Source organism: Sus scrofa, unplaced genomic scaffold, assembly GCF_000003025.6.
Source record: "Sus scrofa isolate TJ Tabasco breed Duroc unplaced genomic scaffold, Sscrofa11.1 Contig1206, whole genome shotgun sequence".
Taxonomy (NCBI): Eukaryota; Metazoa; Chordata; class Mammalia; order Artiodactyla; family Suidae; genus Sus; species Sus scrofa.
Window position 1 is genome coordinate 94323 of NW_018084833.1, and position 27173 is coordinate 121495.

Below are 27173 nucleotides of genomic sequence, written 5' to 3' on the forward strand. Positions count from 1 at the left end.
GGGGCTGGAGACAGGTCAGCAACACCTGGTGTACAGGGAGAGCTGAGCATCTGGGTGGGACCACATCATCCCTGCACCCCCAGCACCTACCCCCAAACCAGCTTCCTCCAGCAACTGTGCTGAGACCTGCAGTGGGGATAAAGGGGAGGGCGGGGCCTGCCCGAGGAAGCCCATGAGCAGTGGGACACTGTGTCCATCAGTGCTGGAGCCTTTTGCAAGGGCTGGCTCCTCCTGCCTCTCACCCCCTGTGGAGGGAGGGCCTCCCTTCCTGTGCTCCCTCGGCTGCCCTGAGGCTCCCGCTGATGCTGTAAAAGTGCCAGAAAGGGCGAGGGCGAGTGAGGCCCGCAGGGTGGCAGTGAGGGGGAAGCGGGGGAGGACAGGGGCTAAGAAAGAGACAGAGGTGGATAAAGACGGAGGCAAAGCAAGAGACGGGGCAGATACAGGAAGCGAGAGAAACCAAGGGAGAGAGAAACAGAGAAGGAAGCGGGAGAGCGGGAAAGAGCCACAGAGACAGACAGGGACTCGGCGACAAGATCAAGAGAGACGCAGACAGGGAGGGTGTCAGCAGAGAAGCCCAGACCCAGAAGCGAGTTCTGAAGTCTAGGACCACAGGTCCAGACCAGTCCCTTCCCCCAGGTTCCAAGGAGCCTGCACATGGGGAGGGGGCAGGGCCCCCAGTGGTCTTCCTTGAGCACCAGCCACGCTCTGGGGAGAGGGAGCTGCAAGGCCCAGGCAGGCCATGTGTGGAAAGGAGAGCTGGGGCCCCCCAACCCCTTTCTGGCCCCAAGACCCGCCGAGGCCTACAGTCCAGAATTCAACAAAACCCCCGCCGAAACCCCCACCTGCCAGGTGGGAAAAACCCAGCCTCCAGAACACCAGTGACTCCCAACACCACAGGGTTCCTGACGCCCCGCCCGGCTTCCTCCCACTGACCTGCTGAGACCAGCACCGGCACAGAAGGGGACAGAGGAGGCTGATAAGGCTCCGGGGTGGGCGGGCAGACACCTGAGGGGTGTGGTGGGAGAGACGTGGCCATGACGTCCCATGCAATGCAGATTTCTGGGGCAGGCCTCTGCAGGAAGGCAGCCCTCTGGGCTCTGTGCTCGGAATGTCCCACGGCTGCGGCTCCTGCCTTTGTCTGGCTGGAGACCGCCTAGCTGGTTCTCCCCTGAAAGCCCCTCGCTGATGCTGACAGAGTAGCCACCTCCTTCCTGCCGTGTGAAGAGGAGGAGGAGGAGGAGGAACAGGGTTGAGAGAGGAACGGAAGGAGGGAGAAAAAAGAACAGCAGCCCAAGGCGGAGCCACGTGCTCCCAGGACGCAAACCAGGCCTTCCCGGACCAGGAACAAAACCTCCTGGTCAGCGCTGGTGAGGTCGCCTCATCTCAAACAACCCTTTCTCTTCTTTTGTCAATAACCTTTTCTGGCCCACTTTCTAGAAAGGCCTTCCATTGTGCACAGCTTGCATGGTAAACAGCTTTTTAGCCACAGGTGGGGTGCTGCCGGGCTCATCAATCTCTGGATAAACCCTCTAGACCTGCAGGTTTACCCAGCTGAGCTTGGCTTTTACAGACCTGGTGGCCGTGGCAGGATACAGGGATACCCCACAGCTCCGGGGATAAACAGAAACACCCTCTGCACCTGCCTTGCCGTCCCAGGGTCCACAGGGAGTCCCTGTCCACCCGAGCTCCTGCTGGGTGTGTGGAACTGGTCCTCCTTCGCAAGGCAGGTCAGCTTGAACCAGCAGAGGGTCCTGCCCAGAGCCAAGCCCCAGGCCTTCGCTCCACAATTTCCAGGTCCATGAACATGTTTGGCATTTGTTGGCCAGAGTTGGCCTGGATCCGATTTAAAGACCAGACTTCTAGGACGGGACTGGGTTCGGGGTAGGTCTCGGGTGGATAAAATTTGTTCCAACGTGATCCTTTATATCCAGAGTTGAGCATACCATCTTCCTACATTTTTTTTTTAATGAGAACTAAATTCTAGGAATTTGCAGAGAGAGGGAGAGGGAGGGGGAAAGGAGATATGTGAAAACTGGGCTAAGGAGAAATCTTACACATCGTCTCCATAAATATTAGTAACTAGAAGGTCTCTGTTAGTATCTATCTGTATATTTGTCTGTGTCTATATATGCTATGTTGTGATGTTTTTCTATCTCTGGATGGTACTGCCAAAATTACCTTGAGAGCTCTGTTTAGTTGAAGGCAAGTACTTCTAAGGATTGGGTGTTCTAAAATCATAAATATAAAAGAAACTAACACAAATGCATCTCAAATTCATACAATCTGGGATAACCTTTGGTAAATGAAACCTAGTTTAAGTTCATTGGTTTAATTGAAACATGCGTGTCTTTAAAGTTATCAACACTGAATATAATGCAGATTAACAAGTTTTATTATACATGGATTTACTAAGTCAAATCCACGTTATCTCCGTCGCAAAATTTGTCAGCAAAGAAGAAATAACTTAGGCATTCCCACAGGTTTGATCCCCAGCTGGGCACAATGGGTTAAGAATCCAGTGGTGCTGCAGCCATGGGATAGGTCACAGCTGTGGCTCGGATTCAGTCCTCGGCCTGGGAACTTCCATATGCCACAGGTATAACCAAGAAAAAAAAAAGTAAGAAATAATCTCGAATGATGGCTGATTTTATGTGATGTCTCATGAATTTTTCACGGGTCATCTAAACATAATTGTTGGGAGCAAACGATTTAGATATACCTGCGGGATGAGAGTTCAGAGACAAACGCCTTAGCAACAGTTACATCTTATGTATACTAAAAACAGTTTCCAAAACCTTCTTAGTAACTTGCTAAGTTAAGTGATACAGAATTATTGCCTTCTGAAATTGGTCGCCAAAACTGAGGCCCAGACAGAAAGGACTCAACCTGCCTGTGAATGACACTCCCAGGCTCCACACAAAGCGGCCACAAGAGTATCTATAAGGACTGTGGCACATGTGGATTCCACTTCTGCAAAAAATGACCCCCCCATGGCCAGACTTCTGCCATTCTCATGTCCTTGAAATACGGCAACAGTCTGCTCCTGCATCAGAGAAACTAAAGTAGATTTTAAAATGGCTGTAAATTAAACAGTCAGGGCTGCAGGTGGGGGCGGCAGCAAGATGGCTACTTGGATTTTCCTGGCTCCTCAGCAAACCCCACTGGCTGGTTTTCACATTCCTGAGCCCATCATAGTACATTTAATATGACTTAAATAATGCATAGATGTTGGTGAGGAGATTTCTACAAAATTTCAAAAACAGTATGTAAAATGATTATATTTTTTATGACTTTGCATTTAAAATATTGCTGGTTATTTTTTGGAATCTTTTGTTTTTTGGCATTTGGCGCTGTTTTTTATTGTATTTATAGTCATACAACCATCATCACAACCTGATTTTAGAACATTTCCATCCCAAACCCCCAGTCCATCCCTCTCCCCAACAACCTGTTTCCCTTGGTAACCATAAGTTTTTCAAGGTCAGTGAGTCTGTTTCTGTTCTGCATGTATCCTTTTTTGTAGATTCACATTATAAGTGATAGCATGTGATATTTGTGTCTCATTGTCTGACTGACTTCACTTTAGATAATTTCTAGATCCATCCATGTTGCTGCAAATGCCATTACTTCATTCTTTTTTATGGCTGAGTAATATTGCATTGCATACATGTACCACATCTTCTTTATCCACTCCTCTGTTGAAGTACATTTAGGCTGCTTGCATGTCTTGGCTATTGTATATAATGCTGCAATGAACATTTGGGTATGTGTATCTTTTCAAGTCATGGTTTTCTTTAGATAGATGCCCAGGAGTGGGATTGCTGGATCAAATGATAATTCCATTTTTAGTTTTCTGAGGAATCTCCATACTGTTTTCCACAGTGGTTGCACCAATTTACATTCCTACCAACAGTGTAATGGGGTTCCCTTTTCTCCACACCCTCTCCAGCATTTATTGTTTGTAGACTTTTTGATGATGGCCATTCTGGTTGGTGTAAGGTGACACCTCATAGTAGTTTTGATTTGCATTTCTCTAATAATGAGTGATGTTGAAAGATTTTCATGTGTTTTTTGGCCATCTGTATGTCTTCTTTGGAGAATTGTCTGTTTAGATCTTCTGCCTATTTTTTGATGGGGTTGTCTGGTTTGTTTTTTTTTGTTTTGTTTTGTTTTGTTTTTTGTTTTTTTTGGTATCAAGCTGCAGGAGGTGTTTATATATTTTGGAGATTAATCCCTGGTCAGTCATTTCCTTTGCAAATATTTGCTCCCATTCTGTGGGTTGTATTTTAGTTTGGGTTTCCTTTGCTGTGCAAAAACTTTTAAGTTTAATTAGGTCCCATTTATTTTTGTTTTTATTGTCATTACTCTAGGAAGTGACTCTGAGAAGATATTGCTATGGTTTATGTCAGACAGTATTCAGCCTATGTGTTCCTCCAAGAGTTTTACAGTATCCAGTCTTATATTTAGGTCTTTAATCCATTTTGAGTTTACTGCTGGGTATGGTGTTAGTGTTCTAATTTCATTCTTTTACACACCACTGTCCAGTTTTCCTAGAACCACTTATTGAAGGGACTGTCTTTTCTCCATTGTATATTCTTGCCTCCTTTGTCACAGATAAGTTGACCATAGGTGCATGGGTTTAAATCTGGGCTTTCTATCCTGTTCCACTGATCTATATTTCTGTTTTTGTGCCAGTACCATATGGTTTTGATGACTGTAGCTTTGTAATATAATCTGAAGCCAAGGAGACTGATTCCTCCAGCTCCATTTTTTTTTTTCCTCAGGATTGCTCTGGCTATTTGGGGTCTTTTGTGTTTTCCAAATAAACTTTAAAATATTTTTTTCTAGTTCTGTGAAAAATGCCATTGGTAGTTTGACAGGGATTGCACTGAATCTGTAGATTGCCTTGGGTAGTATAGTCATTTGACAATATTGATTCTTCCAATTCAAAAGCCTGGTATATTTTTCCATCTGTTGGTGTCATCTTTGATATCTTTCATCAGTGTCTTATAGTTTTGCCTCTTTAGGTAGGTTTATTTCTAGGTTTTGTTTTGTTTGATGCTATGGTAAATGGGATTATTTCCAGAACTTCTTTCTGATCTTTCACTGTTAGTATATAGAAATGTAGTTGATTTCTGTGTATTAATTTTGTATCCTGCAACCTTACCAAATTCATGGATGAGCTCTAATAGTTTTCTGGTAGCATCTTTAGGATTTTCTAGGTATAGTATCATGTCATCTGCAAACAGTGATAGTTTTACTTCTTCCTTTTCCTATTAGGATTCCTTTTATTTCTCATTCATCTCTGATTGCCATGGCTAGGACTTCAAAACTATGTTGAATAGAAGTGGCGAGAGCAGACATCCTTGTCTTGTTCCTGAGCTCAGCGGGAATTCTTTCAGCTTTTCATCACTGAGAATGATGTTATCTGTGGGTTTGTCATATATGGCCTTTATTATGTTGAGGTAGGTTCCCTCTATGCCCACTTTCTGGAGGGTTTTCAATCAGAAATGGGTATTGGATTTTGTCAAAAGCTTTTTCTGCATCTATTGAGAAGATCATGCGGTTTTTATTCTTCAGTTTGTTAATATGGTGTGTCACACTGACTGATTTGCAGATATTTAAAAATCCTTGCATCCCTGGAATAAATCCTACTTGATCATAATGTATGATCCTTTTAATGTATCACTAGATTCGGTTTGCTAGTGTTTTGTTGAGGATTTTTGCTGCTATGTTCATCAGTGATACTGGCCTGGAATTTTCTTTTTTTGTGGTATCTTCGTCTGATTTGGTATCAAGAGTAATGGTGGCCTCATAGAATGAGTTTGGGAGTGTTCCTTCCTCTGCCATTTCTTGGAATAGTCTCAGAAGGATAGATGTTAATGTCTCTAAATGTTCATAGAATTCACTTGTGAAGCCATCTGGCCCTGGACATTTGTTTGTTGCAAGTGTTTTAATCACAGTTTCAATTTCAGCACTTGTGACTGGTCCATTCTTTTCTATTTCTTCTTGGTTGTCCACTTTATTGGCATATAGTTGCTTGTAGTAGTCTCTTTTGAGCCTCTGTATTTCTGCGATGTCCATTGTACCTTCTCCTTTTTCATTTCTAATTTTATTGATTTGAGTCCTCTCTTTTATTCTTGATGAGTCATCTTGTTATGGGTTTATCAGTTTTATTGATCTTTTCAAAGAACCAGGTTTCAGTTTCATTGGTATTTCCTATGGTTTTCTTTGTTGCTGTTTCATTTATTTCTGCTTTGATCTGTACGATTTCTTTTCTTCTGCTAACATTGGGTTTTGTCTGTTCTTTCCCTAGTTGCTTTAGGTGTAAAGTTGTTTATTTGAGATTTTTCTTATTTCCTGAAGTAGGCTTGTATTGCTGTAAACTTTCCTCTGAGAACTGCTTTTGCTGCACCCCACAGGTTTTGGATTGTTGTGTCTTCATTGTGATTTGCTTCTGGGTATTTTTTTAATTTCCTCTTTGACTTCTTCAGTGATCCATTGGGGGGGGTTGTTTGTTTTGTCTTTTTAGGGCCATACCTGTGGCATTTGGAGGTTCCCAGGCTAGGGGTCAAATGGGAGCAGTAGCCACTGGCCTACACCACAGCTGCAGCAGTGCCAGATCCGAGTGGTGTCTGTGACCTACACCACAGCTCACAGCAATGCTGAATCCTTAACCCAGTGAGAGGCCAGGGATCGAACCTGTGTCCTATAGATACTAGTCAGATTTGTTTCCACTGAGCCACAAAGGGAACTCCTTCCATTGGTTGTTTAGTAGCATGTTGTTTAGTCTCCAAGTGTCTGTGTTTTTTGCAGTTATTTCTTGCTGTTGATTTCCAGTCTTACAGCATTGCGGTTGGAAAAGATGCTCGATACAATTTCAATTTTTAAAACTTTACCAAGGTTTGATTTGTGGCCCAGAATGTAATCTTAGAGAATGTTGTATGAGCAGTTGAAAAGAATGTGTATTCTGCTGCTTTTGGATGGAATATTCTATAAATATCTATTAAGTCCATCTGGTCTAATGCATCATGTTAAGGGCTGTGTTTCCTTGTTGATTTTCTGTCTGGATGATCTGTCCATTGCTGTAAGTGGGATGTTACCAAAGTCCCCCACTATTATCGTGTTACTGTAGATTTCACCTTTTAAGGCTGTTAGCAGTTGCCTTATATATTGAGATGATCCTATGTTAAGTGCATATATCCTTCAATGGTGGTATCTTCTTGGATCGATCCTTTGATCATTATGTACTGTCCATCTTTGTCTCTTATAATATTCTTTATTTTAAGGTCTATTTTATCATTAGAAATGAGTATTGCTACTCCAACTTTTTTTTGATTCCGTGTGCATGGAATAATTTCTTCTATCCTCTCACTTTCAATGTATATGTGTCCCTAGAACCGAGTGGGTCTCTTGAAGGCAGCACATATAAAGGTCTTGTTTTTATATCCATTCAGCTACTCTGTGCCTTTTGGTTGGGGCATTTAGTGCATTTACATGTAAGGTAATTATTGATATGTATGCTTTATTGATATTGTTTAATTATTTTGGATTTGGTTTGGTTGGCTTTCTTCTTCCCTTTTCTTGTTCTCTTATCGTTTGATGTCTGTCTTTAGTATTGCATTTAGATTGCTTTTTATTTGTGTGTGTATCTATTGTAGATTTTTGGTTTGTGGTTGCCATGAAGTTTTGATATAGGAATATATATACACAAGATTGTTTTAAGTTGTTGGTCTCTTAATGGCAAGCGCATCTCCAGTGTCCTGCATTTGCACCCTCCTCGCCTCACGTTTCTGGCTTTGGTAGCACATTTGTGTGTGGATGATTTCCTACCTTTACGATATGTATGCCTTTACCGGTGAGTCTTTTCATTTGCACGTTTTTTGTTTCTAGCTTTGGCCTTTTCTTTTCCACCTACAGAAGTTCCTTTAGTATTTGTTGTAAAGCTTGTTTAGTGGTGCTGAATTCTCTCAGCTTTTGCTTGTCTGTAAAGCTTTTGATTTCTCCTTCAAATCTGATTGAGAGCCTTGCTGGGTTATCTTGGTTGGAGGTTTTTCCTTTCATCACTTTATCATGCCACTCCCTTCTGGCCTGCAGTTTCTGCTGAAAAATCAGCCAGTAACCTTATTGGGGTTCCCTTGTATGTTATTTGCTTCTTTCCCCTGTTTTCAATATTTCTTCTTTGTCTTTCATTTTGGTCAGTTTAATAAATATTATGTCGTGGGGTGTTCCTCCTTGGGTTTATATTATATAGTAGTCTTGTGCTTCCTCAGTTTGAGTGAGTGATTCCTTTTCCATATTAGAGAAGTTTTCAGCTATTATCTCTTCAAATATTTTCTCTAGCCTTTTCTCTCTCCCTTCTTCTTCTGGTACCCCTATAATACAGATGTTGGTGTGTTTAAAGTTGTCCCAGAGTTCTCTTAGGTTGTCATCATTTATTTTCAATGTTTTTTCTCTTTTCTATTCCACATCACTGATTTCCACCAGCCGGCCTTCCACCTTGCTTATTCATTCTGCCTCTTGTGTTCTGCTATTGGGTCTGTCTAGTGATTTTTTTATGTCAGTTGTTGTGTTGTGCATCTCTGCTTGCTTAATCTATAAATCTTCTATTTCTTTGTTCAGTGTTTCTTGTAATTTGTCAATATTTGCTTCTAGTTTATTTCCAAGATCTTGAATCATCTTTACTATCATTAGTCTAAAGTCTTTTTCATTGAGGTTGCTAATCTCCAAATCTTAGCTGTTTTTCTGAGCTTTTTGCTCATTCCTTTATCTGGGTCATAATTCTCTGCCTTTTCATTTTGTATAGATTTTTTGCACGGTCTCCTTTTTGTAGGCAATAGAGTTGTAGCCTCTCTTGCTTCTGACATCTGCCCCCCTTGTGGCTAAAGTTGATAAGGGGGGTTGCTGTAGGTTTACTGATGGGAGGAACTGGTACCTGCCCACTGGTAGATGGAGCTGATTCCTATCCCTCTGGTGTATGGGGCATTGTCTCTGGGTGAGATTAGAGGCAGCTGTGTGCCTGGGGGTCTTTAGGCAGCCTGTTTGCTGATGGGTGGGTCTATGTTCACCTGGTTATTGTTTGCCCTGGGGCTTCTAAGCCCTGATAGATAGGGCCACGTGTTTCCAAAATCCCCACCTCCAGGGGAATTCACGCTGATGATTATTCCCAAGACCTCTGCCTCCAAATGTGCCTCCTCTTTTCCCAGGAGATCCTCCAAGATCTGCAGGTAGGTCTGACCCAGATTCCTATGGAGTCTCTGCTTTGTCCTGAGACCCAGTGCACATGAAAGCCTGTGTGCACCCTCCAAGAGCAGAATCTGTTTACCCCAGTCCTGTGGCACTCCTGCGCACAAGCCCTGCTGGCCTTTGACACCAAATGCTCCAGGAGCTCCTCCTGATGCCAGATCCCCAGGCATGGGAATCTCCTGGGGGTGAGTCTTTCCAGTCTGTGGGTTGCCCACATGGGGTGTATGGGATTGCTTACTTGCACAGGTGCCCCCTCCTACCATCCTGATGTGGCTTCTTCTTTATCTTTTAGTATAGGATATCTGTTTGGCAGTTTCCAGTCTATTTTGTTGATGGCTGTTTCACAGTTGGTTGTAATTTTGTTGTTTTCATGAGAGAAGTTGAGCTCCAGTCCTTCTACTCCACCATCATAATCCCATCTCGCATGCGATGCTTTTGTACCCTTGGAGCTCTCTTTTACCGTCTCTGGATTTCAGGTAAGTGGGCTCTCACCCAGGGAGACGCACAGCACTCTAGGGAGGCTCTTCATGGTCTGAAGAAGTGACCAAGTTGTTGCTAATTCTGGAGCGTTTACCTAGATTTAAAGAAATACTTTCTCTAAAGCTATCAACGATTTGGTAGAATATACCTTTGTGAACAAAGATGAAACATTTATTTTTTTTTCCCAACCTGACTGCCGAGAATTCAGAAAATTTCAGTGAGTATTTTTATTTTCATGACACTATATTTATTTGCATAAGTTCAATAAGATTCTATTCTCCTGGTAACGAGATATAACTGGAAACACTGGCTATATTACTAAGGCTTTGACTGAAAAGGTATTGAAGGTAAAATCTGATAGCCATGTCTTTGGCTTGGTTTTCTGGCTTTGAAAGATTTTGAGAGTTCAATCTGAGACTCCTTATGCAAAGTTTCAACAAAGCAGTCTTAAAAAGAACTTATATGATCAGTCCTTCTTCTTGCTGCACTTATATAAATAATCAGGCCAAGTTTAATACAAGCAAATTAGTTTTACTGTGATTATCTTTGGTTAAAGAAGTGTGGAGGCAATATAGAGAGAGAAATTATGTTTGCTCCTTTATTGATATTAGATTCTAGTCCTAATCATTGTTTTGAAGTTTTATCATACACCTATAAACTGGACTGGGTCCTGAATTCTTCCAGTTTCCTCAAATATCTGGCTCCGACTCACCAAACTAATGTTTCCAATTTTCTCCCACCCTCTGATTTGAAATCAGTCAGAACAAAGACTGCCCTTCAATCTCTTTGGAAGGGACGGTGCAGAGTCCTCCTCACTACCCAGATGGTAGTCAGACTTCAGGGATCTGAACTTGGGAAATATATTTCAAAACTAAAGAAGCCCCACCTGACATCTTATCCTGTATAAATGCTGGAGACCTCTGAATCCAACTGGGAGGAAGAAAAGTAGCTGACATCAAGGTGGATTGCTTCGGCCCAAGACAACAGATCAAGACTTTAATCATGAAACTCTTCCTCCTTTTTCTGTCCTTTACTCCTGCATTGGCACAAAGAGACAACAACCTCATCTTTAGCTCGCAGACCCTTACTAACGGGGCTCTCCACTCAGACTGCTGAATCTGTCTCCAAAGATTCCAATCTACCCACGACTACCTAGATCAGATTTGTCTCCACTTGCTAGGGGACAGCATCAGCAGCACCCACCTTGGCAAGGCATTTAGGGAGACCATTTCAGGTGAGGGTAAGAAGGTTTTCACAGGAAAGAGCTCTCTGTTAACCTAAACCAGACATACCCCATGCTCTACTCAACTCCCTAGTACACCTTTCAAATCTTTTGATCATACAATACTATGCCTAACTTGTTGGTTCCTTGCATTTAGATCAAAGAAGAAGAAATGAAGAATAAGTAATTAACAGATGACCAGATCACTTCCTAGCTTCCCCTTCCACAAGCTCATGAACAAACTGTGTGAATGAGACAGTGTCTAAAGAAAGATCACAAGGAGTCCACAAGCCTGCACATAATGGGGGGTGGCAACGACTCTGACCTCAACGATTAGCTGAGATTACCTCCCTGTTTCCTTTTAAAAGCTTTCATGGCCAAGCAGAATCTTGGGAGGTGGTTTTGGGGAGCCGCTGAGTCCCCCATCTCCCCAGACTGCCAGCATTCTGATTAAAGGCAATTTTCTAGCAAACATTTGTGAATATTGAATTTTCAAGTGGCGTGCAGTGGGACCTGACTCAATACCATGAGAGACTTTCTTCCCACATACACTAAAACCCTGAGGGACCCTGATTTAAATGGGTGATCAGAGCAAACCCTGGGAATAAATCGATCACCTGGCTAGGTGTGAATATGCCTAAGAATATAACCACTAACGTCTCCTTAACTCTCGGAGACACTGCAGAACCCCTGCTACGACGTCGGCTGCCCAGCAAAGACCCTTAGACTCTCTGGCCAAGGTTCGTCCTAATAATAGGATAGCCTTTGGTTATCTTTAGGGGAGCAAGAAGTTGTCTGTGCTGTGGCCAACACCACCTGTGGCACCTGGGCTGACACTTCAGGGGAAGTCGAGACGCAGCTACCTAAGATCACTGAGCAAGCTACTTGGCTCAAAAGGGTGACTTCTTCATGGTGTCTTTCTTTGACTGGTTTGGGTCTCAGGGACCATGGCTCCAAAGCACACTCCAAACTTGAGGAATTATCCTGCTTATAATCCCCATGGTGTTCAGTGTATTCACTCAAAAACTTTAAATGCCTGTTTGTAGCTGGTAACCACTAGGAAAATGGACTTCCTAAGACTGGAATGTCAGAAAAGGAGCAAAGAAAAGACCAACATAAGGACTGTGAGCCTGGAACTGTGACCTGTGAAAAGCAGCGGGATTAAGCAAAAACATCACGACCCACGGTTATCACATCAAACGTCAAAGCTGCAAAAACTGCACAGTGGTGGCTGAGTGGAACGCTAACACCTAAAATTTTGATCAAATCTCTCAGCTGGGCTGACGGTTTGATCAAAACGGGAGAAGTGTTGTTTTTTTGTTTTTGTTTTTTGAAAGAGAGAGAGCAAGAGAAGGGGGAGGGAGAGAAGAAGAAGAAAAGAAGGAGGAAAAAAAAAAAAGAAGAAACAAGAGGCCCAAGGTAGAGCCACTGGCCCCAGGACAGCAAACCTGGACTTCACCGCAGTTTCAGTCCTTCCCAGGATGACATTTCCTGGCCAGCACTAGTGAGGTCACCCGTCTGAAACAACCCTTCCTCGTCTCTTGTTAATAACCTTCTCTGGCCCACTTTCTAGCAAGGCCTTCCATTGTGTAAGGCTTCCATCATCATCAGTCGTATCATCGAAAAACCCCGTTAGACCCCCAGAATCACGCCGCTGAATTTGGTTTTTAACAACAGAGGTCAGTGCAGACCCCCGAGGAGAGGCTGGCATTTCAGGGAAGCGTTGTAGACAGGAAAGAGCAAAGAAAGCCCATTTCCAGAGAGAAGAGACACACGGGAAAGTGCCTCAGGATGTCAAACGGCCCCCAGCCAGCGCGCCCCCTGCGCTCCAGGCCCAGGTTCCCAGCCTCCAGCAGGCAGTGGGGACGCCCCGAACACCAGGGGCCGGCCACGCCCAGCCCAGCCCCCGACCGGCCCAGAAGTGAGGTGGGGACATGTGGCCTGGGGACCCAGCTCCTGGCAGCATGCAGCCCAGGTGGTGAAGGAAAATGAGGAAGGGGAGGAATGGCGATGAAACGGCCCCCCAGGAGTCGCCAGCGTGCTGCGATGTGGGGCGGTGTGAGGAGGCAGAGGGAAAGCATTACCCCATGAAGCTCCTACCGAGAGTCCAGCAACAGGAGACAAAGAGAAGAGAGTCAGTGAGGGGCCTCCTGGGGCTCGGCTGTGCCCACGCCCTCCCGTGAGCTTCCAGGAGAGGCCCCGTCCCTCGGGAGCTGTGTCCACCAGGGTCTTACCTCTGAATCCCGCCCACCACATCCCCGGAATCCCCCCAGCTTCCTCCGAGCCCCCAACACCTACCTCACACCCAACCATGCAGGGCTGAGGGAGCCAGTCCAGGCGAAGCCACGAGAGGGCTGAGGGCCACTCCCCAGGGAGCCACAGAAAAGCACCCAGCACCCCGGTGGGGAAACAGCCACTGCACCCACCGCACCGGCTGACCAAGCAGGGCCGCCCACGCTTTCCGAAGGCTCTGAGGCCAGCGCCGTAAGCCAGAGGCTTGCGGTCTAATTTCAGCACTGTGGGGTGTGTCAGGCACAGAAGGGCCTCGCGGCCCTTCCAGCCCCACAAGCCCAGCCCCAAGCAGAGACGACGGGCTAGAGACAGGCTTGGAGGCCAGTGGGGCCCCTTCTTCCCTCCCCCCTGCATGGGACGCAGCTCTGAGGACTGCAGTCCACCAAGAGTCAGAGCAGATGTGGGTACTTACGAGAAGGCAAACGCCACCAGGGCCCCACTGACCACAATGAAGTCCAGAATGTTCCACAGGTCCCGGAAGTAGGCACCCGGGTGCAGCAGCAGTCCCAAATCGATCATCTTTAGGAAAAGAACAACTTTAGAGCACAGAATATCACAGAAAAGAGAGACACTGCTAGAGCCCACAGGCACAGGGTGCGAAAGAATGGAGGGGTCATGGCTCAGGTCACTGTCAGGGAGGGGACACAGCTCAGGTCAGTTCATGCCAGAGAAGAGGACATGGGTCAGGTTACATCCTGTCAGAGAAGAGGAAATGGCTCAGGTCAGGTCCTGTCAGGAGGGGACACGGCTCAGGTCAGGTCTGTCAGGGGAAGGGCCACGGCTCAGGTCAGTTCTCGTCAGAGAAGGGGCGTGGCTCCGGTCGCGTCCAGGGCCCCTGGTGCCTGAGGTCCTGTGCGGGGGGCACTGCCCACGTGATGCCCTTTGCAACCCTCACCGTGGGTCTGGATCTCAGTCCCTTGACTGAATGACCCTGCATGGTCCTGACGGGTAAGGTCCTGCCTGGCCCCCCACCTCCCACGTCTGGACGGGAACCCGCTCCATGGACGGGCTGCAGGCCCCCACTTCCCAGGGAGCTCACAGCCTGCAGACCCTCCAAGGGTCAGCCTGCTCTGGGGGTCCTGCCCGTCCCCGAACAGTGATTCTGGCAGCCACCTGATTGTCCCCAGGCCTCAGAGTCCCCGTTTGTAAAGTGGGAGCATTATCCCTCCTCCCCCCCACCCCGCCCCGAGCAGTTTGCAAGAGAAGGGAAGCGAGCGCAGAAACGCGCAGAAGCCACGTGCGCCACCAGGCGGGCACACCCTAACCGGCACTGCGGTCAGACGCCCCTGTGCGCACACCACACAGCACACCCGTGAGACACGCGCAAGCCACACGTCAGACTCAGATGAGGAACAGCCCTGCCAACGCCTAGAGGCAGAAAGGAAGGTCACAGCAACATCGGGTCAAACGCTCGTCCTCCACACCCGCGCTCCTTGGGCCCTGCGGCCACCGCCCTCCCCCCAGCTCTCCTCTCCAGCCTGAGGCCACAGCCCTGCCCTCTGCTGAGACAGCACATCCAGGAAGCCTGTGCCCCTCGGCTAGTGGAGACCAGGGGCAGTGCTGACCCGTCTCCCAAGTCCAACGTGACGCTTAACAAGGGTGGCCTCGTGTCTCCACGAGACGCCCTCTGCGTGCAGGCTCGTGTGCCCTCGTGTCCCACACGTGTGCACGTGTTCCCTCACTGGGCACATGCCCAGGGCACACACGCCTGCCCCAGAGGTCACGGGCCCCGGCCCCTCCCAGTCAGAGGGGATGAATGAAGCCCTGGGGTCACCAGGGCAACCCCGCCTCTCACCTTTATGACCATCTCGAAGGTAAAGACACCCGTGAAAATGTAGTCCATGTACTTCAGAACCTGGAACCAAAGGAGGGACTTTTCTCAAAGGCTAGGCCGGAACCGCAAGCCAGGCCACTGCAGCAGCTCCGGGCCTTTTCCTCCAGGGCCAGGAACAGACGACCTGCTGGCGGGGGCCTGCAGGCAGTGGTTATGGGGAGGGGAGGCGAGGCGAGGCGAGCGTCCCCGTGGGAGCCCACCCTGCAGAAAGGCGCCCCGTGCAGCGCCCTGGAGGCACCCCCAGACCTTCGTCCCCAGAGCACGGGGGAAGCGCGCAGGCCAGCAGACAGGACCCCAGCACCGCCCGGCCCCCTGCAGCCCGACGGCCACACTCACGTTGTTCCTGGGCGAGTCTGTCTGCACGGGGTCCTCAGCAGCCAGGGCGATGCTGCTCAGGGCGATGACCACGAGAATGACCACCTCAAAGTACCGCATGGTCACAATGTAATGGCAGAAGCGGCGGAGCCTGGAGGGCAAAGCACGGGTCACCGAAGGCCCGCCCGCGGGCTGGGCTGGCCCCTTCCGCAGGAAGGTGTCGCACCAGAGCCAAGTTCTGCTAGGTGTCCCTGTGGTTGGGAGACAGCGGCCAGGTGATGGACGGGGACTGAGATTCCTCAGAGGGTGTCCCAGGAAGGGGTAGGAAGGCTGCAGAAAGCCAGGGAAGGGGTCGGCCAGCCGCAGCTCTCAGGCCAAGGTGGTCTGGCCTGCTCTGTGACGTAAAGTTCCACTGGGGCACAGCCACGCCCGCGCGTCACCTGCCGCGGGGCCCACGTGCCCTCGACAGGCTTGCAGACTAGCGGCAGGTGGGGTGCAGGGCAGTTCAGGGAGGGGAGGCTGAGCACCAGCAGCCCATGGGGAGCAGGGCTCTCCTGAGCTCAGCAGACCTCTGACCTATGCTGGGCCCAGGGCCCTTGTCTGGGCCCCAGGGCATGACACACCAGCGCTGCAGTCACCTGTCCGCCTCCACTCACCAGTTGGCACTGCTGACCTACTCTGTTCGGGCACGTTCTGGATGGGACACAGCAGTGAGCAAGACACCAGTAAACAATGAGACACAAGCCAACAGGAGACTCTCAGATGCTGACAAATGCTACAACACGGCGGTGGACAGTGACCAGGAGGTCAGCAAGGGCCGCCAGGTGGACAGTGAAGCCGGCCCCGGGAGATGAGCACATGAGGCAGACGTCACTCCTGCCACTGGGAGGGATGGGCTCCCAGGCGTCCCTCCTACCTCCGAGGCCTCAGCCGCAGCCCTGCAGCGCCTCCAATGTGCTCCTCTCCCCAGCGCTTAGTTCCCAAGGACACTGCAGCCACAGACGCCCACGCCTTCCTGTGCCTAGAAGGCTTGTCTCCTCCTCATCCTGACCACTGCTGTCCAGCTCCACCCTCCACACGCCTCAGCACCGCCCTTCTGAGGCCCACAGGTGACCTGCTGGCACTTCTCCCTCCTCACTGAGACACTTGGCCTTCCGCGTCCGTGACCTCCATCTCAGGCTCTCTTCCGTCCCAGCCCTCTTGCCTTCTAATCAACAGTTGCAGGAGGACCCGCTGTGGCGCAGCAGACGCAAACCCGACTAGTACCCATGAGGATGCGGGCGTGAGCCCTGGCCTCGCTCAGTGGCTCGGGGACCCGGCACGGCCGTGAGCTGCAGCATGGGTCACAGACGCTGCTCGGATCCAGCGTTGGTGTGGCTGTGGTGGAGGCCGGCAGCTGCAGCTCTGACTGGACCCCTGGGCTGGGAACTCCCGTGTGCCGCAGGTGCGGCCCTGAAAAGAAAAGAAAACAAAACAAAAAACAGTTGCAGGTCTCTCTGGCGGCCGAGTTTCCACCTGCTGACCCCAGATGACGCAGTCACACGCCACCCGCCAGCTGCCCCAGGCTCTGCAGGGTCTGCATTCACGGCCCTCAGCTCGGCTGGGCCCCCAGGCATCAAGCGGCGACCCTGTCATCCTTGACAGCTCCGTCCCCTTCAACATCTAATTTACCATAAAACCCTGAAAACTCTACTTCCAAGAGTTCGCCCCAAGCAATTTGGCTCCAACCCTCTCCACCATGGCCTCCCTCATCCAATCGCCACGTCACTTCTGAAAACCACGCCCGCCTACTGCGGGGCCTCCCTGGCCCCGTCTTCCCACAGAAGGGCTGTGCTAAGTGCAGTCTGGGTCACCACCCACTCCCCAGCTGCCCACAGGCTCCCAGCTTCCCGAGGCGCCCTGGGGACTCCTGCTTTCTCCACAGGACACACAACAGCCCCGGTGACCTCCGTGCTTTTCCACCCAACCGTCTTCGGCCGTCCTGGGCCTCGGCCTTTCCCTTCCGGCGCGCTGCGTTCTCCCTGCCTCCAAGAGGCCCTGTCCTCCTCTTGTCTCAACGCCACTCACCCTTCAGGCTCACCCGAGATCTCTCGCGCCCTCCAGGAAGGCTCCTCCAACTCTCCCACCGGCTCCCAGACACCAGAACCTCCCTCCCTACCTCTGCCACACGGTACTTATCCACTGGACACCACAGTCGAGGCTGGAGGCGGGGCCCCTGCCTCTTTCCACGGCCCTCTTACCCCAACCCCCGGCCGAACAAGCTCCCAACGGATGTGTGTGGAGTGAGGGAACGAGGGAGGATGGACGAGCGGGTTGGGTGGAGAGACTGCCGATGGCCAAGGGCAGAGGGACCGGCCGGACAGACGGGAAGTGGACGGAGCATGCGTCCCCCCGACCTTGCTGCTCCGACCCCCTCCGTCGCGTGGCCCCGCCTTTGCTCTGCCTCCCCCTCCGGCTCGGCTCCAGTCCCACTTGGTCTCAGCACCCCTCCCAGTCTGCATCGCCATTCCCAGCTTTGTGTCTCCTCTTAGCTCTGCCCACCACAGAGGGTCTAGTATCCCCTCCTGTCTGTCCTGTCTGCTGTCTGTCTCTCCCTCTAGCACGCAAGCTTAATGAGGACGGGGCCCTTGTCTGTTCTGCCCACTACCGAGCATCCCCAGCACCCAGAATGCTGCCTGGCACGTGAATATCGACCGAGCCCATACAGGCAGCTGGAGTGATGAGTGGATGAGCGATACCTGTGACCGCACGACATAAACAGAGGAGAGAACACCTGGACAGACCTGTCGGTGAACGCGGCCACACACATGGACAGACGATGGTGGGCGTGGCGGGAAGGGGGGCGGACGGCAGCTCGTAGGCAGAAAGGGTGTAACCCGGTGCGTGTGTGCGGAGATGAACAAATGCCACAGTGGGGCTTAAAGCCAAGGCTCTGGGACCAGCTGTCTGGGCTCAAACCCTGGCTCCACCACTGAGCCGGACAGGCTGCGTGTCTGTGGACACAGGCCTTCCTGTGGCTTCACGTCCTCATCTGCCAAGTGAGGTGACAATAGCACGTGCTTCCTGGACTGCTATGATCATCAGAACATTAACACAGGGAAGGGCCAGCTCTCATCCAGCACATGCTGCCACCGTGTGCACATGGATCACGGGCCAGGACGAAGGGGACGGGCACAGGACGGGAGTGGGGGACGAGACTCACAGGTTGGTGGGGCTCAGACAGAACATGGAGCTGTACGGGACAATGGGTCGGGGGCCACTCCTCATCACGTCATCAGCTTCCACCTCCTTCTTCCCTTCTGCTTGGCTTTCCAGGTCCACGTTCCCACCTACAAGGACACAAGGCCCCCGAGTTAGGGGTGTGGCTCAAACCCACATCACACAGGTCTCCCCAGGCGACATTCTCCTGCTCCCACCCCTCAGGTCTTCGTGGACCCGCCCAGGGAAGGGCGTGCAGGGAAGCACATGGCCTCACAGGAGGCTCGCTCCCATCCCAGCCAGTCACCGCTGAGGGGAGTACTGGCCAGGGCCGAGCCCGCACGGACCCCACGAGACCCGTCCTGCTCCTCCTGGCCAGGGGAGCTGGGGGGCAGCACCGAGCTCAGCCGTGGATGCCTCTGCCTCCCTAAGGGCATTGGTCTGGATGTCCTAAGAACCTCGAAGCCCCTCTCAGCCCTGGAGGCTGGAGCCAGGAGGCTCCCATCCCAGCTCAGGGCTCACCTGAGAAAAGGCACCAAGGGGCTGCCCGGTGAGAAGTTCAGCTGCTTCTGCAGGGACCTCGGGCAGGGCCGGCAGGACAGTGTGGAGCCCGGCCAGCCCGCCCGCAGACGCCCTCCAGAGCCTGGTCAGAGCAGAGACGTCAAGGGCCCTGCCCAGGGAGGGCCCTTACTGCTCACTGCTCGTCCCCCTCCCAAGCCCATGTGTTGCGCTCTCAGCACCCCCTCCTCACTTGGCACCCACAAATCAAACTCCCCAGGCTGAAAGTGGCTATGACCGTTGCTCTTTCTCAAGTGGATTTTGCTGTTCGTGCAGAGTATGTCTCTCGCAACAATTTTTCGTCTTTAACTACCCTAGTGTGTGTCTCCGTTCTTGGGGTTACAGCTCCTGAGGCCCCAGGGACGCCTAGGATCTGGCCTTGGAACCAGCACCCACTGTGCACCTCATTTTTACTTTATGGAAGAAAAATAAAGACAAAGAGGACGTTAAAGGGCCGCGGGAATGAAGGTGGGTCTCTCCCGCCCGCGTGAAGACAAGGCTCCAAGCTTCTTCCCCGACGGCTGGCCACTCTGAGGTCCTGCAGGGACTGGTGAGGCCAGAGGAAAAAGCCTTGAGCTGCGTGGGAGAACGGCTCGTGCTGCAGCAGTAGCTACGATGCTTCCTAGTCTGTCAGCCACCACCACCTGGCACCATGGAATCTCCCTGCTGAAAGCATAAACCATCACCTTCCAAGAAAGCAACCGGGCAGCACATATTTAAAGCCCTAAAAACCCCATCCATTGATCTAATCTGTACAACGTTATCCCCTAAGAAAATCAAGCATGCACACAAAAATCTGCATCCAAACGTGTTTGTTACAGATTCTTCTACAACAGCAAAACAGCAGTGACATACGCACAACCACAGGGGACGGACTGAGTGTGCAGCATCCACAGGAAACATCACTGTGGGAGTAGGATGCCGAAAAGGGGAGCTCCTAACACGGCATAACGGGATCAGCGGGGTCTGTGCAGCACAGGGACACGGGTTCGATCCCTGACCCAGAACAGGGAGTTAAGGATCCGGCATTGCCACAGTTGTGGTGTACATCGCAACTGCGGCTGGGATCTGATCCCTGGCCCAGGAACTCTATCTGCCCCAAGGAGAAAGACAGAAAGAAGTGGAGGGGGTGGGGAAGAAATGCCTAAAACAGTCTAAATGACACATGATGAAGCTTAAGTTTAAAAAAAAAAAAAAAAAAAAAAAAAGGCTACACACTTGTACATCCCAGACCGGCTCAACTACAAAAAAATAACACGAGGAGAGAAATAACAGCAAATTTATAGTAACTGCGGTCATCTCCAAATGACTTTCTGAGAGTAATTTTAATTCTCTTCAGTACACTTTTAACATTAAAATTCTTTCTGTAATGAACATGCATAACCTTTAAATTAAGAAGAATTTATTAGTTTAAAACCACTGCTTTTCAGACTCCTTCACAATAACAATTAAGCTAATCCAAAGACAAGTACACTTGGAAAAAAGAATCAGTATAGACTTAATAAAGAATTTTTTCTGCTCAAAAAATTGGAACAAAGATGCTGAAGCCTAGATGGAAACACTCCCGAAATAGGTTTACTGCAACTACAACAGCAGCAGTAGAAAACAAGTCAAAGCAGACCGAGATGAAAGGGAGAGGACCAAAAAGAGAAATGCAACAGACTGAGTAAACTCATTGCTGGAAGCAGGTTATTATTTCAAAGAAAAAGCCAGTAACAGAAATTAATTCACTGAAACAGAAGACAATGCAGCCAGACACCCAGGTAGAGAGAAGGGGGCGCAAAGGAAGACTGTTCCCGGACAGCAACCAAGGGCCGGGCTGGTCCAGGAGCCTTATTCCTCGTGACAGCACGCACGGCCTCGTACTACTACCTCCACTTCTCAGGTTGGGAAACTGAGGCTGAGCTGAGGAATTTCCTTGTGGAAACGTGGTCTACCCAAGCGGGACAAGAGCCCTGAGCCTGGGGCTCCCTGCAGGGCAGGGCAGCTAGCAAGGCATCGTCTTAAGCGGCAGCCACCATCCTTGGGAGGAGAGCAGCAAGGAGGCGACCTGTGCACCGGGGCCACTTTCCCGCTAGAAGGGCAAGAAAGCAGAAGCCGAGCAGAAGCAGCACTCTTACAGGGAGGAGGCGAGAACAACTGGAGTTCGAGGGTGACCATGTGTCTGAGAACGAGGGGCAAAATCCCAGAGAGCAGAGAAGGGAAGAGAAGAGAGTCCCTGAGCCAATCCCAATCAACTCCCTCCAGTTACTGCTGGACACACACGGGACAAGGCGGGTCTGGCCTTGAGGAGGCTCAGCTCAAAGAAGGAGACAGAGCTGAAGCCTTGATACTGGGTCGGATGCAAAAGGAGCTTTCGCCTTGCTACTGTTGTGCGTTTAGATGGCTCTCGTCTTTGTTAGTGTTCTGGCCACAGAGGTGCTTACCTTGAATAATTAGTCCTTAATCTGATCTTTTTCTACAAAGCCTATTATTTTCAAAGCATGGCATTTTCAGAAATGCATATATCATGTTATACAGCATGAAGGTCTGTAATTCAGGAAGACGGAAAATGACATTAAAGGAAAACCGCAGATGCAAGAAAGTGGTAACTCTAAGTAGATGCAGCCTCTGTAAAACGGCTGGGGAGGAGGGACCTTCCTCCGCATTCCTGGTCCTTCTGGCTGGTCCAAGAGTTAAACTGACATGACACAGATCGACGGGAGAAAATCCAATTTATCTGTACACGGCAGAACCACACACTAAGTGAGGGTATATACCATCCGGAGCTAGGGACAGGGGCCTGGGCTTCCGAGGACAGGAGGGTCAGTCACAGGATGACAGGAAAAAAGAGCAGGCTGCGGGTAATTAGGTGCTTGCCCTGCCACACAGAAGGGGTCACTTAGATAACCCTTACCTCTGGTAATAACTCTTTCCTGGGCAAAGTCCCCAGTTTAAATTCTAAGCAGTTAAGGGAGCGGAAGTTCCTTCTCTTGAATTCACCGGGTCTTGACTGCCTTTGGCTCAAATAATCCTCATGCAAAAGTGATACATTTTTGAATTCTGACAAAATTAAAACAATATCTATTTTATGGGAGAAAAGGACTAAAATGCTGGGCAAGGAAGTTGGGAGAAATGTGATTGCACCTGCCTTTGTTTTAAGGCCTTAGAACTTAATTTTAAAATAACTACAGACTTTGTTACGCATGCATAGTAGAATTATAAGGATAACCACTGAAAAAAAGAATTCATAGTTTTTAAAATAGTAGAGGGAAAAATGTGATATAAAAGCAAATAAACCACCAACTCTTCAATACTGAAAAGGAAAGAAAGAAAAACATAGGAAAAACGAAACAAGTATCACGATCTAAAAAGAAGCCAGTCCGGGTGCGCTAATAATCACAACCAACACAAGCAGACAGAAGCTGGCTACTGACCGACACACTCGCCCTGATGGAATTTTTTTAAATGGAGTTATGTGAGTTCCCAAGAGACAAGCCTCAAACACAAGGCGGAACAAAGGCTGGAAGTCTAAAGATGGAAAAAGATACACCGAAAAACAACAAAAAACCTCAGCTATGTATTCACATCAGAAAAATACACTTTAAGAAAAAAATTACTATTAGAGTTAAAGGTCACCACAAGATGACACAGACTTCAGTTCCAGTGAGACATAGCAAATTTAAATACATATAGAGTGGCTTAAAATATAGCAAGCAAACATATTTATTACAATAAGCTGTTCTTGAAAAAAGAAATAAAAGTCTAACAAAAGAGATTTGGAAACCCACAGTTACTATCTTAGAGACATACGCAGTAGTGCTTGGTCATCTACAGTATAGACTGTTTTCTACACTGAGATGCATGTTTCCGACTATTCAAAGTCCCTGCATTAACCATATAAATTAAATGTGTGTGTGTGTATTTATATACAGCAAGAATGGACAGATCGACAGAAAGAGATCTCCATGTACCCCTCTCAATTACTGAGGGTCAGCCGAACAACACATTAGTGAATACACAGAATATTTAGCAGTACACCTGTTGGCACAGAGTAGGATAGTCACACAGGGGGTTGCAGAAGTCCCGGGAGGGACCACAGATAGAGAGGGAAACCCAGAGAACTTTGGGAGCCCCTGCAGGTTCATGATCACTCGGAAAAGCTAACAGAACATCATGGAAGAAGCAGGCTTGCTTAACCATAAGAGAGAAAGCCCGAGAAGCACGAGATAGGCCTCAGGTCACTAAGTGAAAGATAAAAGGAGGCCTGCATTCGAGTTCAGCAAGACAATGGTCCTTAGGACCAAGGAAGGAGTTCGAGGGAAAGGCGGCTTTCCAAAGTAGGAGATCCTCATTACACAGACACCTGAGATGATTCAACACGGTTCAGCATCTGTCCCCCTTCTGCTGATTTGAATGGGCACGATGGCAGCCCTAGCTTGATCTCACAGGTCAGATAGTCCATTACCCAACACACAGGAGAAGCTAATGACGCAAGCGTCACGTCTACTTGAAGAATGAGGAGGCATTCTTTGTCCCTCCCCACGTTCCTTGGATTATAAAAATGTAGCCACCTCACCCTCGGGGCAGAGCCACCTCACCCCGCCTGCATCTCTCACAAGCATCCTACCTGAATAAATCTAGTTCTTGCCCATCTCTTTGTCTCTCTCTGACTTCACTCTGTGCTGAGACACACAGAACCTGAACCTTGGTAAGTCCAGACACCAGGTGAGAGATTCTGATTTAAAAAACGTGGGTTCAAAATCCCAATCTGGGTTTAGGCTGGATTCGAGTCAGAGGTTTTTTAGGTTTCCCAACCAAAAAACTTGATTTAGCAGACAAATATAAAAAGCCAGTGTCCCTCAAATTAGGAAAACATGTTCCCCTTAAGTGTACATAAAACATTTACAAAAGTTGACCACATTCCAAGCCATACAGCAATTGTAAATCCATATCAAAGGAGACCACCAGGCGGGTTGTGACGTGTCCTCTAGTCACAGTACAATTAAGCTGCAATAATCGGAACCAAAAGGATAAGATTTAAATGTTAGAGGTGGAGATGGAAAAGCAGACTTTAAACAGCTCATGGGTCAAAAATTCTATATCGAAGACGGCAGAACTATGTCTACATAGAAAACAGCAGAAAATTACTTAGAATAACCAGAGGCTTTTGGGCAACTCTGCTTGGACGCAAAAGCAAAAGACAAACTGAATGTCTATGTGGTAGGAGCAAATAATTTAAAAATATAATTTAAGGAGTTCCCATCGTGGCTCAGTGGAAATGAATCTGACTAGGAACCGTGAGGTTTTGGGTTCGATCCCTGGCCTCCATGTTGCCGTGAGATACACAGTCACAGGTGCAGCCTGGATCTGGCGTTGGCCGGCAGCTGCAGTTCCAATTTGACCCCTAGCCTGGGAACCTCCATATGCCACAGGTGCGACCCTAAAAAGCAAAAAAAAAAAACAAAAAAAACAAAAATACACACACACACAATGTAAAAAACATCATTTAAAAAACAATAAAAGAAAAAAGAAGGAGTTTGCGGGGCAGTGAAATTATTCTGTATGACACTATAATGACACACATCATACAACTGTCCAAATCTTTAGCAGGTACAGCATTAAGAGGGAGCCCTTCTGTAAACTATGGACTTGGGGTGACAGTGTGGATGGAGGCTCATAGACCATAACAAATGTACCATCCACGGGGATGCTGATAAAACTGAGGGGACCCTGTGGGGCCCTCCCAGGTACGAATCATTCATGTGTGTCCCCACTTTCCTGTCTGCAGGAAACAGACTTAGCTTCCCTGACCTTCCCTTAATTCCAAAGAGCAGGTTCAAACAGCTGCTGATCGGGAAGGGAGGGGATGCAGAGACCAGCGGGGAGCCGTCCAGAAACCCTGGGGCAGGGTCCCAGTTCCTCTTCAAGGAAGACACAGAACACGGCCTTTGAGCTCTTCGGCAGAACCAAGGCCCCACCGCGGTGGAGGACGGCACCTTCAGGCTGAGCACAAGATTGCTGGAGCCCTGCCCTGCAGCCCTCACTCCAAATTTTGCCTAAAACAACTTCTCCCCGCAACCACTAGGGAGTTTAAGGTTTCTGAGCACAAGCCACCCTTTCTTCTTGCTTGGCCCTGCAATAAGCCCTTCTCGGCTCCCAACTCCGACATTTCGGCTTGTCTGGCCTCAATGCACTGGGGGTCAGGTACTGCATCTGGTAATACTGATGGTGGGAGAGGCCGTGTGTGCGCAGGGCAGGGAGTATATGGCAAACCTCTGTGCGTCCTGCCTAATTTCACTGTGAGCCTAAAACTACTCTAAAAAAAAGGAAAGAAAAAAATAAAATTTTTTCAGGATAAAAAGAGATACAAATACAAAATCTAAGTTAGGTAAAAATCCTATAAATCTTACATTTGAATTACAAATGCCAAAAGAATACCTGATACATACTTCTCTTTTAAGAAGAAAAAAAAATGTCCTGAAAAGTCTGAAAGCAGTAAAAACCCAGCAGCAATGACCATGCTGCTGAATAATATCATTTCTCATCAAAGGAACCCTGGCATCACCAATCAGGTCCCACAGAAGGAAGCCACAAAATGCGGATCCACGTGCATGTGAATGATTAAGAATGTTCTCTCAGGAGTTCCCGTTGTGGCTCAGCCATAACGAGCTGCCTAGTATCCATGAGGACACAGGTTCGATCCCTGGGCTTGCTCGGCAGGTTAAGGACCCTTAAGGATCCCACACCACTGCCACAAGCTATGGTGTAGGTCACAGATGCGGCTCAGATCTGGTGTTGCTTGGTGTGGTGTAGGCCGGCAGCTGTAGCTCTGATTTGACTCCTAGCCTGGGAACCCCCATATGCCACAGGTGTAGCCCTAAAAAGATTAAAAAAAAAAAAAAAAAGAATGTTTTCCCAGGGGAACAAGAGGGCAGACCAGGGCAGAGAAGGAAGCAAGAAAGAGTATACAGCTTCAGAGAAACTCCTGCTCCCTCAGGGGACCCCGGGGGCTTGGAATTAAAGCTCAAATTTGTCCAACCAGAAGTAAGAGGGCTGGGCTTTCCCATCCCACTCCGCTCCATGGCAACGGCCACATGGGGAGCGTAAACTCTCAGGCAGCTCCTCCTCCGGTCCTCTGCACACTTGGGGAAGCACCTCCAGTGCTCAAGGGCAGACCTCCAGAGAGGAGCTGAGGGCCACCGGAGGCAAGAGCATCTTAAAGGAAGGGACAGGCAATGTGTAGGGAGAGCAGGTGTCCAGAACACAGGTCTTCTTGGGAAAAGGCTACAAAAGGTGCATCTCCCAGGGCCTCTTGCCTCCGGAGGTGGCCACACTAGGGAATGCCTCTCTCTCTCAAAAAACTTCTTCTTCTTACCTATCTCTTTGCCACTCCCTGAATTCCTTCTGCAATGAGACATAAAGAACCTGAACTTTAGTGAGTCCTGAGGCCAGGTGGGCGATTTCAAAGAAAAGTCAATGGGTTCAAGTTCCAATCTGAGTTCTGGCTGAGCTTGAAGCCCATCTGAGGCGTGCAGTTTCAGAGGAAACCAGAAAACTGCCAAAGACTACAACAGGCGCGTGAGGAGGTAAAAAGCCAACGTTAAGGGGCTCCTACTGTCCAAGGACGGAAAATGTGAGCATCAAAAGTAACGGTGAGTTCAAAGGACTGAAAGGAATCGAACATGTTAAACTCCAAAACTTCATAACAATAATTTTGTTAAAGCTCTTGATGATTACACCTGGGGTCCCTAGGGTGCAGACTCGCTGTTTTGACAGCCCACACATAAAGAGACAGAATGGAGCACATATCTTGCTGGTACACACATAAACTGCATTTCAGGGTAACCAAAGAGTTGATGAGGTAAGTTCTTCCTTATAGAAAAAGTCAGAATAATAAACACAGAGAGAATGATAGAACTATAAATTCATGAGTGCGCAATGCCAAAAAAACCAAAATAGAATATAAAACCACAGATCTGGGTACAATCACTGGTGCCTACTGGGTCATGAGGGGCAAGGCTGGTGGAGAATTTGACAGTGGATGGA

The 27173-nt window shown here is 48.9% G+C and overlaps 1 protein-coding gene across 1 annotated transcript in view; it reads right to left on the minus strand.

The window, feature by feature from the left end:
* The window catches only part of CACNA1B (calcium voltage-gated channel subunit alpha1 B), a 194319-nt gene that overhangs the window by 61203 nt on the left and 105943 nt on the right, over positions 1 to 27173 (minus strand). The window contains 4 exon segments of the mRNA XM_021081036.1: positions 13653 to 13759; positions 15036 to 15095; positions 15411 to 15540; positions 18592 to 18718. Coding sequence (XP_020936695.1) covers positions 13653 to 13759; positions 15036 to 15095; positions 15411 to 15540; positions 18592 to 18718 — 424 coding nt within the window.